Source organism: Maylandia zebra, linkage group LG13, assembly GCF_041146795.1.
Source record: "Maylandia zebra isolate NMK-2024a linkage group LG13, Mzebra_GT3a, whole genome shotgun sequence".
In the NCBI taxonomy this organism is placed as follows: Eukaryota; Metazoa; Chordata; class Actinopteri; order Cichliformes; family Cichlidae; genus Maylandia; species Maylandia zebra.
In genome coordinates this window covers 4,280,860-4,299,333 of record NC_135179.1, presented here as the reverse complement: position 1 = coordinate 4,299,333, position 18,474 = coordinate 4,280,860, and the positions used below count along the sequence as shown (strand labels likewise).

At 42.6% G+C, this 18,474-nt stretch overlaps 1 protein-coding gene across 1 annotated transcript; it reads right to left on the bottom strand.

The window, feature by feature from the left end:
• Positions 1-345: 345 nt before the first annotated feature.
• Positions 346-18,350, bottom strand: LOC105940948 (centrosomal protein of 170 kDa protein B). The gene is made up of 9 exons (XM_076891441.1): positions 18,270-18,350; positions 5,097-5,234; positions 4,868-4,957; positions 4,525-4,603; positions 4,324-4,382; positions 3,979-4,096; positions 3,491-3,592; positions 2,856-3,368; positions 346-2,569 (listed from the first exon to the last, which is right to left on the bottom strand). The coding sequence occupies exons 2-9, from the start codon at positions 5,199-5,201 to the stop codon at positions 1,740-1,742; spliced, it is 1,896 nt and encodes a 631-aa protein (XP_076747556.1). The 5' UTR covers positions 5,202-5,234; positions 18,270-18,350; the 3' UTR covers positions 346-1,739.
• Positions 18,351-18,474: the final 124 nt, after the last annotated feature.

Genomic DNA, 18,474 nt, shown 5'->3' with positions numbered 1-18,474 from the left:
TTATTTATTGATATCTGTCATTGTTAAACTACCCAAAATATAAAATTTCAGTCATCTTTTTCATATAATCTGTGTTCCCATGTATTCTTCTTACAAATAATTTAAATGCTCAGTGACTGTCTATGTTGTTTGTAAATCCAGTGATCAGCAGTCTTTATGATGTCATAATTTGTGGTGATGCTAGGTAGAAATAGAAATATTTCTACCTGCATAGATGACAGATGATTGAGATACCATATTGAGATAAGGTAGATCTGCATAAGGTTCAAACTATCAACTAACAACATAAATGTGTTGGTGACGAGTTTACTGTGATCATAGATAACAGCAACAACAAGTACTTTTCTTATAGACTTTTATTACTTATATATTATTTACAGGAAAGTCTTCTTTTACATCTTTAAAAACATTGAAGATACAAAAACTTTATGTATTTCAACATTGTACAAAACTCGTATCCACATCACAAGTATTCTTGCTGCCTCTTCAGTCCAGTTATTAACAATAAAGGAGAGATGATGACATGAAGTTGTTGTCCTGCTGCAGTATCTGAACCTGTGGTAAAGCAGCTTCGTTATTAAAATCACTGTAATCAGCTACATTTGCAGGATTGTCTTGGCTACGTATAAATATCATATACATAATAAATAGTACAATATTATTTCTAAAACTCAGTAGATCAGAGGAAATGGAAATGTTATTGTGAACGAACACAAATATACTATATATTTATAATCTGATTATAATTATATATATCAGATTATAATCTATATAAATATATATATAATCTATATTTTACCCTTAAATGATCCCATAAGAAAAAAAAAAATCACATAAATTCAAGTTACAGAGAACTGAATATATTATTTGGACATGCTGTAGAAACAAACTCACTTCCGTCACTTGCCTCTCTGGGGAGAGGTAAGTGTCTTGTTGTTTTTCCTCGGGCTGGGGATCCTCTTGATAATGTATTGCTTTCTGTATATAGTGTTGGTTGTGTTCTCTCCCTCTTCTTCCGTCTCCCTGCCTCTGTTTATGTTTGTTCCCGGATGTTTTGGGTCACTGGAAGGATTGCAACACCTGAAGTGTTTCTGCACTGGAGGCTGCCACACCTGCTGCCCATCACTAGCTGCAGCTGATGGCCTCGTTAGGAGCACACTATTTAAGAGTGTGGCTGAGCTCCAGTTGGTGTGGGATTATACCAGAGTGAAACTTGTTAGTACTACCATAGACTAACATGCATGAAAGGCCTCGCTTCAGTGAATGGCCATATGTTACGCCCCCTCCCTTAAACCCGGGGTGGCCACCGGTCAGAGCAGCGCAAGGGAGCGGGCGTAACATAAGTGGGAACTTGTCCGAGATTATTCTCGTGGTGTGTGGCGGTTATGGCGCAGTTCAGGTTAGAGGATTTTAATGTGCAGCCTTCAGTGGAGGATCTAGGGAGGTGTTGAAAGGATGATCTCTGTGCTGTTGCCGCCCCATTACGGTATTGTGGTGGCCAGGTCGCTGAAAAAAGAAGATATGAAAGCTCTTGTGGTTGGGGGGTTGGACACTCTCCAACCCATCTAGCGATGCCCTTAATGCGTTTGAACGTATTGCCCTGGCCCTGCACTGGCCCAAAGAGGTTTGGCCTTTGCCGCTGCAGTGTAAACTGGTCGGTAAGGTGCAGGTGTGTGCAGCTCTCGCACCTTGAGGACAGTTTGGTGTATGATAAGGTATGGAGTGCCATTCTCAGAGGCTTACAGACAGTGTTTTGGGTCCCTCCGAAAGCCCCCCACACAAACCTTTCTTGAGTTTGCAAGGGAAAAGGGTATTAGCCACACTGATGTTTCTGTTTTTAGTTCAGATATTGTCATCATTGTGGATGTTTTTGCTAGATGCTGTAAATGTGTAGTACGTGTGTGCCACATATGTGTTATAGGCAGGAACACAACGGTTACATCATTATCATACAGCATACGGATGATGATGCCCGATGAGGAGCGAGACGAGGAAGCCGACGAAGCCGCCTCCCCCTCAGTCTTTTCTCTCTTCAGAGAGCTTGACCTCTGAGGGCCGCCATGGCTCTGACTCTTCAGAGGAACCGTCACCTGCTGTGTGGGAGGGATGTGGCCGTGCACAGATGCCGGCCTCTCGCCGCCTTTCCGCCGCTCCAACTTGGCTCTGAGTGTGGAGTACGAGTCAGCATGGGCGGGGTTGTGGGTGAAGGACTGAGAGCGCTTCTTGCGTGGGTTGTCATCAAAGAACTCAATGATGAAAGCTTGCTGAGTGAGGTGCTCGGGGGGCGCCTGTTTGGGAAATTCGGTGGGTGACAGAGCTTTAGGAGGACTCTGGGACAGGGGCCTCTCAGGGGCTACGGGTGAGGCAGAGGCCGGTCTGGGTGGAGCATACTGCAGTGGTTGGTGTAGCTGACTATGGATGGACTGGCCTGATTGGATGACCTGCTGCGACGCCTGGGACAGCTCTGATTGCATAGAGTGCTCAGTGCGGACCGAGTGGTGGGATTTACCCCTTCCTTTGAGAACTGGGTCCTCTGAGTCACTCTGGGTCCCATCCTCATGGTGGTGACCTAAAGACAGGAATAAAGATGTCAGTGAGTACTAGCTTTTGAACTTTGAAGCTCAATGGTCACAAGTGTATGACTGAAGCTTTGATAGCCTCAAACAAAGACAGAAGTTTAGTGGGGTCAGTAAAATCAGAGAAATATCAGAAGATTCAGGGACCGTGTGTCAATAAATTGTTAACAATGAAGTGCTGGACAGGTTTTATCACCAGCAGGAAGCATAATCCCCGATTACCTGTGAATGACAAACAGGTAACACAGGTATGGTCCGGAACACAGGTGCAACTCTGACCTTTCAGGGTCTTGATGTTCATGGCAAGGTCACTCTTGGTGCTGTAAACGTCTTCAGACGGTGGGCGTCTCTTCATCATGCTTACATCACTGTGGACCAGCCAGTCAGCCACCTTGCTCTCTGCTGACATCACCTCTGCAGGTGTGGCCATGATGGCTGTCTTGGTGGGTGTAGCCTGCAGCTTCCTCTGGCGAGTGGAGAACTTGGTGATGTGGTCTTTAATCTTGATCTTCCCAGGCATGCAATCATCAAACTCAATGGTAAAGGAGGCATGGCTCTGAACGACAGGCGGAGTCGGAGTGGGAAGTGAGGGTGGGGCCGGGGGCGTGTCAGTGTCCTTGGTGGGGATCTCATGGAGCTCCGCGCCTGAGGACTTAGGGTGCTGGAAGTCCTTGGTGGGGATCTCAAAGTAGCTCGGCTCACGGTGGTACGAAGGGAAGGCGGACTTTGGCTGACAGTCTGACAGCGATGCAGAAAATTCTGGATCTGCAGAGGGAGCGTCTTTCTGAACATCTGACAGAGGCAAAGAGATGACATCTCACCAACATCATCAATAACGCACCATCAGCTCAATTTAGCTTTATTTATACAGCACCAGTTTACTGCACTCCTCCACTTTATTAAGGTGTGCGTACCTGAATGTGGCTCATCGCTGGTTTGGACTTTACTCCCATAATCCTCCTCTCCCCACCAGGAAGGCTGGCCATACAAAGGAGTGGGCCGACACACCGGCGCCTCTGTCACAGAAACGTGTGATAGGTGAAATTGCCGACCAATCAAAGTGTCCCGAGGAGCGTGAACAAACGACTTTCTGGTTTGTTACTAAAACATTTTCCTGAACGAGCAGATTTATAGTAAAAAATACATCAGAACAAACAGCAACACATCATCTGCGTACAGGAACACACAGCGGCCAGACACCTGATCCAGTACTTTTTAACCCTGCACCAGGCTTTCTGGTGCAGGGTTTTGTGTTACATTATGTTTTGTACAGTGCAGTATATTTTTGACCCTGTGTGATGTCAAAATTTTGTGTTATTGCTTGTATTACGCCCAGTATTGTTAGGAGTACATTTGATACACAGTATATTTACTGCCAGTACTGTTGCTGTATTATTGTTACCCTGTGCGAGGCTCTTGGTACTCTGCGCTTTCTCGCCTCTCGCCCGCTCATCCACGTCACTCTTCTTCCCCTCTGAAGGCTTTAGGCTCATCTGCAGCTGACTGCTGTACTTCTCATGCTGAAACAGAAGAACGAGGCAAACGTACTCAAGGTACTGCAAATTGCATGTACTCACGGTACTGCATGTGCTCACGGTACTGTACATGCTGTGTGTAGTCATGAGAAATTCATGACGCTCTGAGTAGTTTTGGAAATGCAAACTAAATGCAGTTAAACAAGGAAATTAAATAACACCCTCTATGCAGTAATTTGTACAATAGAAAACACACACCCACAAACACCAACCTTTAGGGCCTCCTCCGGGACTTTGTGTTTACTTTTCTCCAGAACGTAGACGTGAGAATGTGAACAACAGCTCAGAAAAATATTAAAATTATCACACACACACACACACACACACACACACACACACACACACACACACAGAAACACACAGGCGCGCACAGACACGCACACAAACAGTGCGTGTGTGCGTCTGAAGGATATCGTATCCGAAGCGGATGATGTCGGACAGTTTGAGGGTGATGTAGGTCTGATCAGGAATCCGAAGGTCGTTTACAAATGTCTGCAGGAAACAAACAAACAAACGTCCAGGTGAAAGTTTCTGATTATGATGCTGAAGTCCACTCTGAAGGTTTTCACTCTTTTGTGATTTTACAGTTCTTGCCTGTTTAAATTAAAGTGGAATTAAATTTTTTTAAGTTAATAAAAAAAAAAAAAAATCTTTGTACTGTAACCTGTGACTTTAGGCATCACCACCCCCCACCTGTGTTTGCTGCTGATTGGTGGATACCTATGATAATGTACTGATATGTTGTGTATGGCTCACCCCATTGAGGCTGCCCAGGTCCTTCACCAGGTGTTCATCAGTGGTCGGGTTGTAGTTGATGACAGCGTGCTGTTTGTCCACACTGCGAGACTGAGACACACACACATACAACTCTTTTTGCTTACTTTCACTGCGACTCAAACAAGACACCATTACAACTTCCTTTTTCAGACCAACCTAGAGGGAGGCAATTTCTACTAACCCGAACACCTGCACAGGTCAGCCTCACCTGAAGCATCAGCTCGCAGTCCTCTCGGCCCACAAAAATCATCTCTCGGGGGAGGCGGTGTCGAGTCCCCGAACTGCTTACCAGGAACCATGATGTCACACTCATCTTCACAGGCCTGCTGAGAAACCCCAGAGCATCCTGGGAAATGAAGACAGAGGCAGGTGATACAGGTGGGTTTGTGCGGGCCTGTTGTGCCACCGTGACAGATTTTAAATATTTAATCAGACAAAATGAGTAATTTCAGACGATCCTGCTCTTACTGATTTGTGTGTGTTTGAATCCTGACAGCTGAGGCACCTGCAGGTGTGTAGTCAGGTCCAAAAGGACCTGCAGGTTGTCCACACCAGCCTGAGTCTGAGGTTCAAACACCTTCAACTTTCAATTAAGCACTGAATGAACTCCTACAGACATTTTTATTCACAGTGCTCTGATTACAGAGGTTCGGCACAGAAACGGGGTCATGCAGTCAAATATGTGATATTTATTAAAAACACAGAGCATGAGCAAATCAACTGTTCATTTCATCTTTAGAGTTAAAAGTTGAACTAAAGCACTGACCAGCAGAAAATAAAACACGAGCGCTTTATAAAACTTCTAATTTGAAATAACGGCTCAGAGATGATTCTGTTTCCTGGGAAGGGGTTAAAGATATTTCCTATTTCTAACAGGAAATATCCAACTGTCAAATGACCACATGATCTCACACACACACACTCGCACAGGTGAGAGTCACTGACATTAAAACTTCAGTTTTAGTGTTTTTCTGCACATATACTGCAGTATCATCAGTACTGTCAATACTTTTGTGTGAACCACACGAACAGATGAAGTGAGAGTTTGGAGTTTGAGCACTGGGTTTTGTATGCAGGAGCTCTTGCAGACACAGCTGAAGGATAGATGAAGCTCCTCTGCAGCACAGACAGCAGTGCCACAGACGCTCTGTCCAATCAGAGGCTGACACACGGGCACACATGGAGTAGATCAGCTCCTCCATCAGTCACTGAGACTTCACATCCACTCTGGAGCTCACTCTGTGAAGCTCTGCCCTTCTCAGGAGGTCAGAGGTGATTGGACGGCTCACTCCAAAGGGTTCCATAGGTAAAAAGTCTGGGGAAGGGAGGGGGGATCTTCCTGTTTTTCATCACGGCATAGAACCAGTGAAGAAAACTGCTCATGATGTGGACAAGTGTGGACAACACATACTCAGATGCACATACACACAGACAACCACAGACACTGAGCTGATGCTGGAGGAGAGGAGCGGCTCTTCAGCAGCATCTCTCCAGGCCTCAGCGCCTCTCTGCTCCTCCTGTCCGGTTCCGACAGACGTGTGTGTGTGAAGGGTGGGGGAGTTACAGACAGATGACAGACAGGCTCTCCTCCTCCACGCCCTGCCCTCCCCCTCTCTTACCTCCGGGCTCTTCCCCGCTGCTCTTCGCTTCTTGGATCTGGGGCTGGCGTGCTGCGGGGCGGGCAGAGCATGAGCGGGTCCCGTTATCCGGACTCACACGGACTGGGGCGGCTCGGCTCCGATGATGCTCTACAACATCTCCTCCTGACGCACCCGCTGCGTCAACACGCACCGCGACAGCGACCACCGCACCGGAAGAGCTGCCGAGACCTTCACAATTAAAGCCCGCACCTGATAACATGCCCAGTGAGGTTCGAACAGGTTTTATTAGAAAAAATAGAATATTACAGTCCACTGCAGCACCGACCGAGTCTGAGGCAGGCACACCGGGGCTGGCTGTCAAATTACCTGGTACTGCCACAGCAGAGGGCGCTGTGGAGCTCTGTTATCATACATTTGGCTTGGCAGTGGTCAGTAGTTAGACTCAGAGGCACTATGTTGTAATTTCGGTGAGTCAGACTGAATTTTCATGTTGTTTTTGTTCACACAAAACTAGCCATTGATTAAAATGAAACAGTGGTTCACCTGCTGGCTAAAGTCACGTGGTAGGCAGGATTCTGCAGATTGTACCGATAGGGATGGTGTGTGCTGAGCCAATCCAGCGGTGCACACCTCACACGACTGAGTCGAATGGCTGTGTAAGTGGCAAGTCAGACCTGCATGATCCAGCAAGACTTAAACCGGAGAGCAGCTCAGAGTCCCTTTTACATACTGTAAGACTTGAGCACGGAAAAGCACGGCCCCCTCAGCGTTGGTGTGCTGAGGAGCGATGATGGAGGATAACTCATGTACGAGTAAAAAGTGTGACCACGCGAGTAACTTCGTCACAGCACACCTGACTGCAGGTGTGACCGTGACGGAACGGCTGCCCTCGGCCTACTCTTATTGTGAAGGCGGGTCGGTTTCCGGTCGCGCGCTCGGCAGTGTGAGGGTTTTCGGAAGACCCGCTCATCGGTAATCAGCACAGATTCTTCTGATCGATCAGCTCAGCGTGCGCCGGGCAGAGGTCACATGATTTGGAGCGCCGTCGCTTCAGTACGGGAAGCGCCGGTTTTGCGTGACGTCACCGCAACGCTGACACGGGGATGAGGATGATGACGTCATCTATTGTAAAAAAAAAAAAAAAAGAAAAAGAAAAAAAAGTAAATAAGCACGTGCACGTCTCCGGTTCATGGCTCTGCGTGTGACCGTCTGTGAGCTGCAGATGAAGAGTCTACCTCACATGTGACTCAGCTGCTTACCTGCGCTGTGTGCGTGCGTGTGTGTATGTTGGGGGGGTGTACACTAATTCAGTTTTATTTATACAAGCTCAAGGCGCTTTATATTGTAAGGTAGACCTTACAATAACCCAGCAGTCATATGACCTCCTATGAGCAAGCACTTTAGCGACAGTGGGAGGGAAAAACTCCCTTTTAACAGGAAGAAACCTCCAGCAGAACCAGGCTCAGTGAGAGGGCGGCCATCTGCCGCGACTGGTTAGGGTGAGAGAAGGAAGACAGTACAAAAGACATGCTGTGAAAGAGAGCCAGAGATTGATAACAAGTATGATTCAGTGCAGGGAGGTCTTTTAGCACATAGTGATTGAAAAAGAAACATCCATCATGGGTGGATGCATCTGGGAGTTATTTTTTCTAAACAGGCTCAGATTTGACCAATCAGATTACTGCATATGGCAATGAGTACTTTGTGGCTCAAAACCTGGAACTGAAAGTCCAACATGTTGGTTCTCGGAGAGCTGCTGCTCCGTCAATCACAGCAGCTCCTTGGTGCAGGTGACCGTCAGGTGAGCACAGGAGCTGCTCGCTTAGAAGAGCACGCAGCAACACGACATATGAGCAAGCGGAGTGAGGTATGGGGTCTTCACAACCCCTGTTCTCTGTACACCATCAGGACGCTTGGCCTCCCTGTGGCTGCGGGCTGCTTGCCTCCACCCCAGGGAAAAGGGTAACATCTCCTGGGTCTGGGGGTTGTACACATGGGTGCTCACAGACACAAACTATATCTTCCTTGGCTGCTACCTTAAAGCATATCGTGCGCTGTTGATCTTGCGTGCTGCTCAACATTCAATATTTAGTATTTACTGTTACTTACACGTAGATAGGTTGTTGCTTTGACCTCTGTTTTGTGTTGTTCTCTTGTTGTTTGTTTTCTTTTTTCTTCTGTTAACAGGTGACCCAATGGATTTTCTCAGTGTCTTCTCTTACTGTCCCCCGATCCCCTCTGTTTTTCTTTCCCCCTTTTCTGTCTAATTGTCTGTCCAATTTTTAATAACTTAAAATAAATAAATAAATAATAATAATAATGATAAAGATCAATCAAGTGGACCAATATCACATTGACACGTTTTCTCCACTTGAAGAAATAAACCCGTTGGGCATCTTTCCTGGCCCTCAGACAATTCTGATTGTTTTTCTGTCCCGTTCGGTACTTTAGCAAACAAACAAACAAAAAACAGGACTCAAAGAGCTAGAACAACATTTATTCTAACAGTAAAAGTCTCAGCGAACTTTAATCAACAATAAGAACAGAAAAGTCTAAAACCTGAACACCTGCACGGGAACAATGTGAGGCTTTTAATCTAAAAGGTCTTTTGCAAGAAACCAGGTGAGCAGGCAGGTGGCATTAACCTGGAAAGAGTTTATTTGCTGTGCTTTCTGAGCCCCACCCACATCAGACCACCTGAGCTCAGAGACAGTGCAGCGCCTCGACCTGACAGGAAGTGCACACAGAAACCTTGCTGACATCACAAATGGACGCAGTCACTTCGGCGCCACTGAGAGGTGAGCGAGGGTTAGATCAGTCAGTCACAGGAAGCTCCGCCCAGAATCCTTGCTGCTTCCTCGTTCTTTATGATTGTGTTTCCCTTTTAACCCTTGGTAGAACCTCAAAATCCCATCCTTTCGTGAACCTCGGGACCAAAAATTGTCCCGCCCCAAAAGTGTTCTAAAAATGTTATATATCAATATTTTTTTCTACTTTAAATTAGTCAATCTTTTAAAACTACTTCTGCTTAAAATATCCATGTCAAGTTTTAATTATATTTTCGTTGTTTTAACCCTTTAAATCCCAGTTTTATTACATGAGCGCCCTGTTTTTTTAGCCCCAAAAAACAAAAGAACTAAATATTTTCCAAAAAAACCCATTTGAAGTAATATTTGTTTGTTATTATAATTAGGCCTTTAGATGGACCAAAGATTGGCACCAACATTCATTTCGATCCACTTTTATTTTTTTTGCAGGAGCGCATTTCATAAAATGCACACACTATCGGTCCTAATCGACCACGCCCAAAAAAGTGCTATAAAAAATTTATATATTAATATTTTATTCCACTTTAAATTAGCCAATCTTTTAGACCTACTTCTCCTTGAAATATTCATGTCAAGTTTTAATTACATTTCGCAGATTTTAACCCTTTATATCCCGGTTTCGTCACATGAGCGCACTGCTTTTTTTGCCCCAAAAAACATAAAACTTGAATATTTTCCAAAAAAAACATTTGAGGTAATATTCAATTGTTATTATAATTAGGCCTTTAGATGGACTAAAGATTGGCACCAACAGTCATTTCGATCGCCTTTTTTTTTTTTTTTTCAGGACCAGAAAATGGTGCCTTATTACTTTGCATTGATTTAGTTACTTCGACAATTTCACTAATGGTTATCTCTCTATCAATTTCTGTTCTGTCATTTACCGATATTTGTGGAATCGGTAATCTATCAAGCGTTTCAGCAATCTTTTTTTCATCAACCGGATCTGAGGTATAAAGATTGGAATAGAACATTTTAAACTGGTCATTAATGGTTTTCGGATCAGACGTCTTTTCTCCAGAGGTTTTACAGATTTCAGAAATCGTGTTAGCTGATATGGATTGCTTAATTTGATGTGCCAAAAGTTTTCCGGCTCTTTCCCCATGTTCATAGAACTTTTGCCTTGATTTGAAAAATAAACGTTCTGTTTGCTGAATGGACCGAATTTTGTATTTTGAATTTAGTAATAATTTTCTCTTATATAGGTCTGGTGTTGGATTTTCTGCATATAAGCAGTCAATCTCTTTTATACTGTTGGCTAGGTTGTTCATTTGTTGTAAGTATTTCTTTTTTTGAAATGATACATATGAAATTATCTGGCCTCTAAGATAGGCCTTTAATGCCTCCCATACAACAGTCATTTTCATCCCTTGGGTTTGATTTGTCTCTAAGAAAAACTGTATTTGCTCAGAGACCTTTTTTTTTTAAATGAGTCTTTAGTTAGGAGTAAAGGATCAAGTCGCCAGGCCGGTTTTTGACTTAAGCGTTCATAAAAATTTACATCTAATTGTACTGGACTGTGGTCTGAGATAACAATAGAGTTGTATTGGCAATCTAAAACCTTGGGAAGAATTCTACTATCTACAACAAAAAAAAAAATCGATCCGTGAGTATGACCGGTGCACTGGTGAGAAAAATGAGAATTGTTTAGATGTAGGATTTTTGTCCCTCCAGGGGTCAAAAAAAGCATAAGATTGCATAAAGGATTTAAGAACATTACCCGCTTTTGAAATTTTGCTATCAGGTTTTGGGTTTGATCTGTCAAGTTGAGGATTAAGTACGCAGTTAAAGTCACCACCCAGTATCAAATGGGACTCTGTTAAATCTGGCAGGTGTTTTAAAAAGGTACAATAAAAATTTGGGTCGTCCCAGTTTGGTCCATATACATTAGCAAGAATGACTTGTTTCCCATACAACCTGCCCTGTATAATAATATATCTCCCTCTGGTATCCGCCACAGTTGATAGTGGAATAAATGGAATCCCCTTCCTAATTAGAATAGCCACACCCCGTGATCTATCCTCAAATTTTGAGCTAAATATTTGGCTTACCCATGTTTTTTTTAGTTTAATTTGTTCACTTGATCGGAGGTGTGTTTCCTGCAGATATACAACATCGGATCTCAATGATTTTAAATGAGTAAAAACCCTTGTGCGTTTAACCGGATTATTTATACCTTTAACATTCCATGTTATAAAACGAAGAGGCAGATGACTTTGCGAGCTTGCCATTCAGGTACCAAAATGCAGGTGCAGAAAAAATATGTCCCAACCTCTGGAACCCCCCCAAAAGAAAGAGGGGGAGAAGGAAAAAAAAAAAAGGGAAAAAAATAAATAAATAAAACGAGCCTCAAAACCCCATGCTGATCTACTATTATCCCTGAGATCGCAACCCTCCAGGCTAGGATAGCACAGTGACTAAACGTACTGTTAACCCTCAAACAGCCCCTCAACTGGGCAAATATATAACATTTAATAACTAAACAAAACTCCAAAACTTATATTTTCCACTTTCCCCGTGTTTATTCTAATCAAATGCCCCAGAATAACAGCAATATCTCGAACATATCAAAAATCGGAACGAAGAAGGAAGGCAGAGTATTCATAATCAATTAAATCAAAAATCATTCTACCTTCCGGCCTTTTATGACTATGGCCCAATTATTTACTTGACATCTCCCCAGCACCGACGTATAACTATGTCCCTTGAGTTCAAGCAATCACACATGTGGAGTCCAACTTATCTTTTCTCACACGGCTGTACCTCTCACGGCCGTCGTAAGTCTTTTTTGATAAAGTCTATTGCAGCCGCTGGGTCGGTGAAACGATTGTCCTGTCCCGTCGGTGAAGTGATGCGGAGAACAGCTGGAAACAAAAGTCCAAACTTAACGCCAGCCTCGGAGCAAACGTTTAGCCTCCATAAAAGCAGCTCGTTTCTTTGCCACCATTGCTGTAAAATCAGGAAAAATGCTTATCTTCATGTCCTGCAGCAGCAACGGCTGCGACTTGGCGGCCCTTCGGAACACCTCTTCCTTGTCTTGGTAATAGTGAAACTTCACCACGATTGCCCTGGGGGAGTTTCCCTGTTGACCCAAGCTTCGATGAGCGCGGTCCAGCATCGGAGTAAAGTCGAGGCCCAGTATGTCTTTCAGCATTGTAGCAATAGCTGCCGTAGGTTTCCCGGTGTTTTCAAAGCCCTCCTTCACCCCTACAATGCGTGCATTGCACCGGCGTTGTCGCCCCTCGATGTCGTCCAACTTGCTGGTCAACTTAGCAACGTCCGATTTCAGCTTGCTAACCTCGTTTTCCAACTCCACTGTCCGGTCTGAAGAAGTATTCAAGTCAAGTCAACTTTATTTGTCAATTCTGCCACATGTACAGGACATACAGAGAATAGAAATTTCGTTACTCTCAAACCCTAGTGATTAAAAAATGCAAATAAAATAATTAAAAAGTAAAAATTTTAATAAATACAATACAATTTTACGTATAACAAAAAAAAAGCTATACAATATACAACATTCAAAGCAAACTCAACACTTTCCAAACGGGTCTCTTGCTTCTCCAGATCTTCTTTGATTGTGTCTATTTTATCATTTAAATCTTTCGTGCTTGAATCGATACGGTCCAATATCCTCTTTTCAGAGCTAGCAATAGCTCTCATAATCTCACTCATGTCATGGGGTGGTGCCTCCGGTCTGTCCTCAGCATGGTCCGAGGCTTTTGCGGCCTGCTCTTTCCCCGATCTAGTTTTGCTCATATTTCGTACACCGTAGCCTTGAAGATGTAAAAAGTGCCTCAGAGCAGCACACGGGCGTGTTATCGTACTGTTGTTAAAAGTTCGTTAGTTTTGGAGCAATGGAATTATGAAAAAAGTTAGTCCATTGAGGAGCCCTGTACAACACGTCTTCACATGGCTACCAGACACGCCCCCCGTCATTTTGTTATTATTCAATTCAGAACTGCCCAGACCAGACACAGTGACGTTTCACCAGAATCCCTTTGATCTCTGATCTTCTTTATGACATCAGCACCCGAAAACCTATAAATAGGGGAGAGGTTCTCACTCTTGTCAGTCTTTCAAAGAGAGTGGAAGAATTCACTAGGCAGGAAAACACTTAAACTACTCGAAACTTCCGTTTCTGACACAGTTGACCGTCTTTTTAAAAAATCTTTTAGTTAGTACAGAGATTTAGCATCAACTTCAATTTGAAATATGAGTCTGTCAAATCCTGTTGTATGCAACATGAGAGCCGAGAACGAAAAACTTCAACAGCAAATCAAAGAGCTGAAAAATGAGAATAAAACTCTCAAACAACAAAACTCTACCATACGTGACCTTAAAGTCGAGAACGCCGACCTTAAGGAGCAAAAAAGAGAGCTCATAAATGAGAACAAGATTCTCCAAAAAAACATTGAAGTTCTCTTCAAACGAAGTGGGTTCTCTAAAAACAAGAGGAAAAGAGACCTGCAACTAGAGAATGAAACAATTCACTTCAAAATTCAAGAGCTGGAATATTGTAACCAAATTCTAAAGGATTTAAACAGCTCCAAAACCAAAGAGATCCAGCAACAGAAAGAGGTGATGCAGGAAATGGAGGCAGAAATCAGAGAGTTGCAAAGCAGCAAGACAGGCTTGGTTATAAAAGTGGGAGACATGGAAAAGGACAACCCGTCTTTAAGAGAGGAAAATGATGTGACGGTAAAACGCATGTGTGAGCTGAAAAGGGACTTTGAAAAGGAAAAAGATGACATGCAACAGGAAATACAGGCTGTTAAAACTGAGCTCCATCAGGCAAACACAGCCTTTAAAGAGTTACAAGAGAGTGAAGAAAGAAAAAGGATCATGAATGAGGAAAACAAAACAACGGACAGTGAACAGCTCAGACAGACCCTGGAACTCCAATGCTTTGCACATGAAATTGACATATTGAGGCATAACGAACTTCTTGAACAGGACCTCCAGGAGCTTTCCAAAAGGAGTGGTGATTCTCAAAAAGAACTGAAACCACACGATGAGGGTGTGAAAGGAGAATCACGGATCTCCAAAGCCACTGAGAAAGACTCCCAACATGATTTTAACGTGACCAACAGAGAAAAGGAGTTTTTGTACCATCAATTTGAGGCAGTGAAAAGAGAGCTCCTAATTGAGAACAAAATTCTCCAAAGAAACGCTGAAGTTCTCTTCAAACGACGTGGGTTCTCTAAAAACAAGAGGAAAAGAGACCTGCAACAGAAAGAGGTGATGCAGGAAATGGAGGCAGAAATCGGAGAGATGCAAAGCAGCAAGACAGGCTCGGTTATAAAAGTGGGAGACATGGAAAAGGACAACCAACATGATTTTAACAAGACCAACAGAGAAAAGGAGTTGTTGTGCCATGAATGTGAGGCACTGAAAAGAGAGCTTGTCAAGAAAAATCTGTGTAATGTACAGGAAGCCTTGAAAACAAGACATGGCGTTGGGAGTCTGAGCTTGGGTTTGCAAAGTTTCACAGGAAGCACATAACAATCTGATAAACAACTACGATGTCCAAGTTGACATACTCAAACAACAAAATAAGGCCTTAGAAAATACGGTTAGCGACCTTACCAAAAAGATGTGGAATGGACGGGAAGCGATGAGACAAATGGAAAAGAACTTTCAAGAACAAAGGAAGCTACTCGAAAATCTCCGAGGAGAATTCGAGGAAATTTAGCACAACTAGGACTTTGGCCCTCCCTATTAAACCTGGTTAACGCAGGTTCAATAGGGCTATAACTCAGACAATGGAAGTTCATTTGATTTAATTGGCCTAAAATGAGTGACTGCACCCAGACACTCAGTAGCAAAAGAATTACAGAGATTCAAGAGAGAAAACTGTTTCTGCATAGACTCCTATAGTACTGCAAGTCGTGTCATCGCTTGGTGTCCTGCATAGAGTGCAGGTTTAAGGTATCTACGTATCTTTCAGAATTAGAAGCTATGCTGCGTCAGGGGTTATAACAGCTGTGCCCCCCCCCCCCCAACCGGTCGAGGCAGATGGCCGCCCCTCACTGAGCCTGGTTCTGCCGAAAGTTTCTTCCTGTTAAAAGGGAGTTTTTCTTTCCCACCGTCACCAATGGCCTTGATGACTGATAACCTTCACAGACACTGTCATCAAGGGTTTGCTCACAGGGGATCATCTGATTGTTGGGGGGTTTTCTCTCTTATATTGTATGGTCTTTACCTTACAATATAAACAGCCGAGAAGCGGCTATTTTTGCCATCCGGTGCTTTAGAAATACATCTTAGCTGAACTGAACTCCATAACATCTGGACCGAAATGCCTACACACAACGGTAGGCATTTCAATCAAGAGCTCTGTCCAAAACGTTCAGTGACAAGCATCAGCACCAGGATTGTTTTTTTAGCTCACCAACAGTTCATGTTCCATACCCAGTTTTTATTGTGACTGCAACTTTGTAAGACTGGGTTGGGAGATGTTCTTGTGGTGAGCTTTTATTCACATAATTGGTTTCTTTAATAGTGAAATAAAATATATTTGTATAACTGGAAACAGCGTTCTCATGTGTGATTATCACATTGTATTCTTTAAACCAGGTAACAGAATATATAATATATATAATTTACTCATAGTAATATTAATATCTAATGTGACTGAGTTTCCTCATCTCTACTTATGTGCCGATGTGTTCACTGAGGCCATTGTATGGTCCATTTTGGCTGCATTTCCATGTTTTAAACATGAAATTTGCTTATTTAAAGGGTGTCTCATGTACCTCTTATGCAGAAATATGTGTTGCCTAGCTGGACAAATGTAGCACAGGTCTACTATTATTGGCCTAATGTATTTTACCAATCATTTCAGCATCCAGATAATCTCTTTCATACTCCCTTAGATGAATTTAGCCTGGTTGTCATGAAATAGGCATTTGAAACAATAACTACCAGTATCTTCGAATGTGTGTGATTTCACTAATCCTACACATTCTTTGCAAGACAACTGGGTGCTTTTATGTAAAAAATGATCTGAGAACACTGAGGCTAATGAAGTAACAAGAGAAACATAGTAAGTAGTCTTTCAGTTTGCATGATCAATTTGGATTATTGTTCATTTTCATTTACCATGTCAACATGTTTTAGAGCAACGTTTTCTGATTTTGAGCTCTTTTAGGTGTAAGTCATCGTCAGTGATTACCCTAAGCCCAAAGCAACACCAAACATGGGCAACCAAAATGCATCATTTTGTTAGCATGTAATTGTTCTCCCAATTCTTAGAAATCAGGAAACAACAAAAATAACAATTTTAACTTACAGACATGAAACACTCCCCCACCCTGGAAAAAAGTCCATTTTGCCTTTTACAAAAATATAAGGTTAGTGTAATGTTACATTTTGCATTAATACCTATGACTGAGACCTCAAAGGTAATTCCTCGACTGCTTCAGTAACAGCCTGGTTGATTTTAACAAGTTAAGTAAATTTGCGGTCAATTTAGACTCAATTCAAAATCTCCTACTTGGGACGAACACTAAATGTAAATAGCTGACTTTCTAAATAAACCTATCCATCTTTGCAAGGTCCATTTTTGCTTTCACTAAATTCCAAATGTTTAGCCATAATTAGCTTAGCTGTCCTACTCTTGTTACTGCTCTTTCCTACTGCTGTTACAATCAAATGAACATCTCTGCAAAGATAAATTAGCTGAGACCTTAGGTTGATGGTAGTTACTAGCAAACACACAAACTTACATACACTATATAGTACAGTTCTATGATACATCACCAAATAGAACAATTTGTGGCAATGCAGACAAGCAGAGAAACATGCACAACATTGCTTCAGTCTCATAGCTACATGCAGCACAGTCAGTCCACCAAATCATCAAGCACTTAAAGTACCATTACTCATTAAAGACAGAAGGAAAATCACACTGCAACTCGATACACCTGGACAAGAAGCAAACTGGTAAGAGGGCTGATTTTACATTGACAGTTTACATTCAGGACTACGCTGCTATTGCTTTTCTTTGTTGTAACTTTTAAACTTTTTAAAATTTCTCTTCCCATTCAAATGAATGGCAAAATCTTCAAATCTCTTCAAACCTACCCTACTCTGAAACTTAACTACTTCAGAGTATGCAATAAGGTTGATTGTGTTCATCTGGACGTTGTGTTTTCAGTGGGAGAAACGCTACGTCATTCATCCAAGTGACTTCTTCACTTTTAGTCTCATTCACATTGCATTTTTGCTCGCAAATAATTTTCTAGTTCATGTTAGTATGTTATGTTTACAATGTCCACTGCCTTTTTTAAGCAAGCTACTGGAAAGCACACAAAATATTCATGAATTGTATGTAAAATTATTTTGTGAAAAATAATTATTGTTTTTTCCATCTCCCTTCACTCTTTGGCTCACCTTGTTCTTCCTGATCTTGTACAATCTCTTTGTCCTCTCCCTCTGATTTGAATTGATTAGGTAAATTAATAGTGAATTTAGACAAAATTAAACATCTGCTACTCTAACAGCCATCTTTCTATACACACACATCCCTCTTTACAATTTAGTCACAACAAAAAGTTACTTTGACGAGATTTAAGCATTAAAAGCTCGCTGGTCAGTCATCTCCATGTGTTCTGTCCTTGGTCTTTCTCCCATTGCTCATCTTCTTAGCTTGGCCTGGATTTACTGAAGGGCTCCTAAATGTGGATTCCATTTATGTAAAATCATACTAACTCTTCACCACAATTATATATTTTAACTGTAGGCAACACTAACTAACTGTCAGAGAGCCTGACAGATGCTTACGGCACATCAGTTGACCAATCTAGTATTTGCCAAAGCTTCACAATGACATGTTTTTGTTTTTTTTGGTTTGTTTGTATAAAAGTCAACCCGACACACTGTTATGTTGATCACTCTGGACGAGTGTTTGTTGAAGCACCACACATATGGCTTTCATGGTTTGCCAACCTGTTCACCAACTCTCCGGTTGGTCTTCTGCACATGCTCCTGCTCTCCAGGCTGCTGCTCCTCTAGGCCGAAAAAAGTGCATCTTCCCGGGGTACGATCACCGGGGACTCCTTTTTCCAGCACACACGTGACAACAAATACGTCATTTCCTGTTGACTAAAAAAAAAAAAAAAAAAAAAAAAAAAAAAAAAAAAAGCACCCTCTC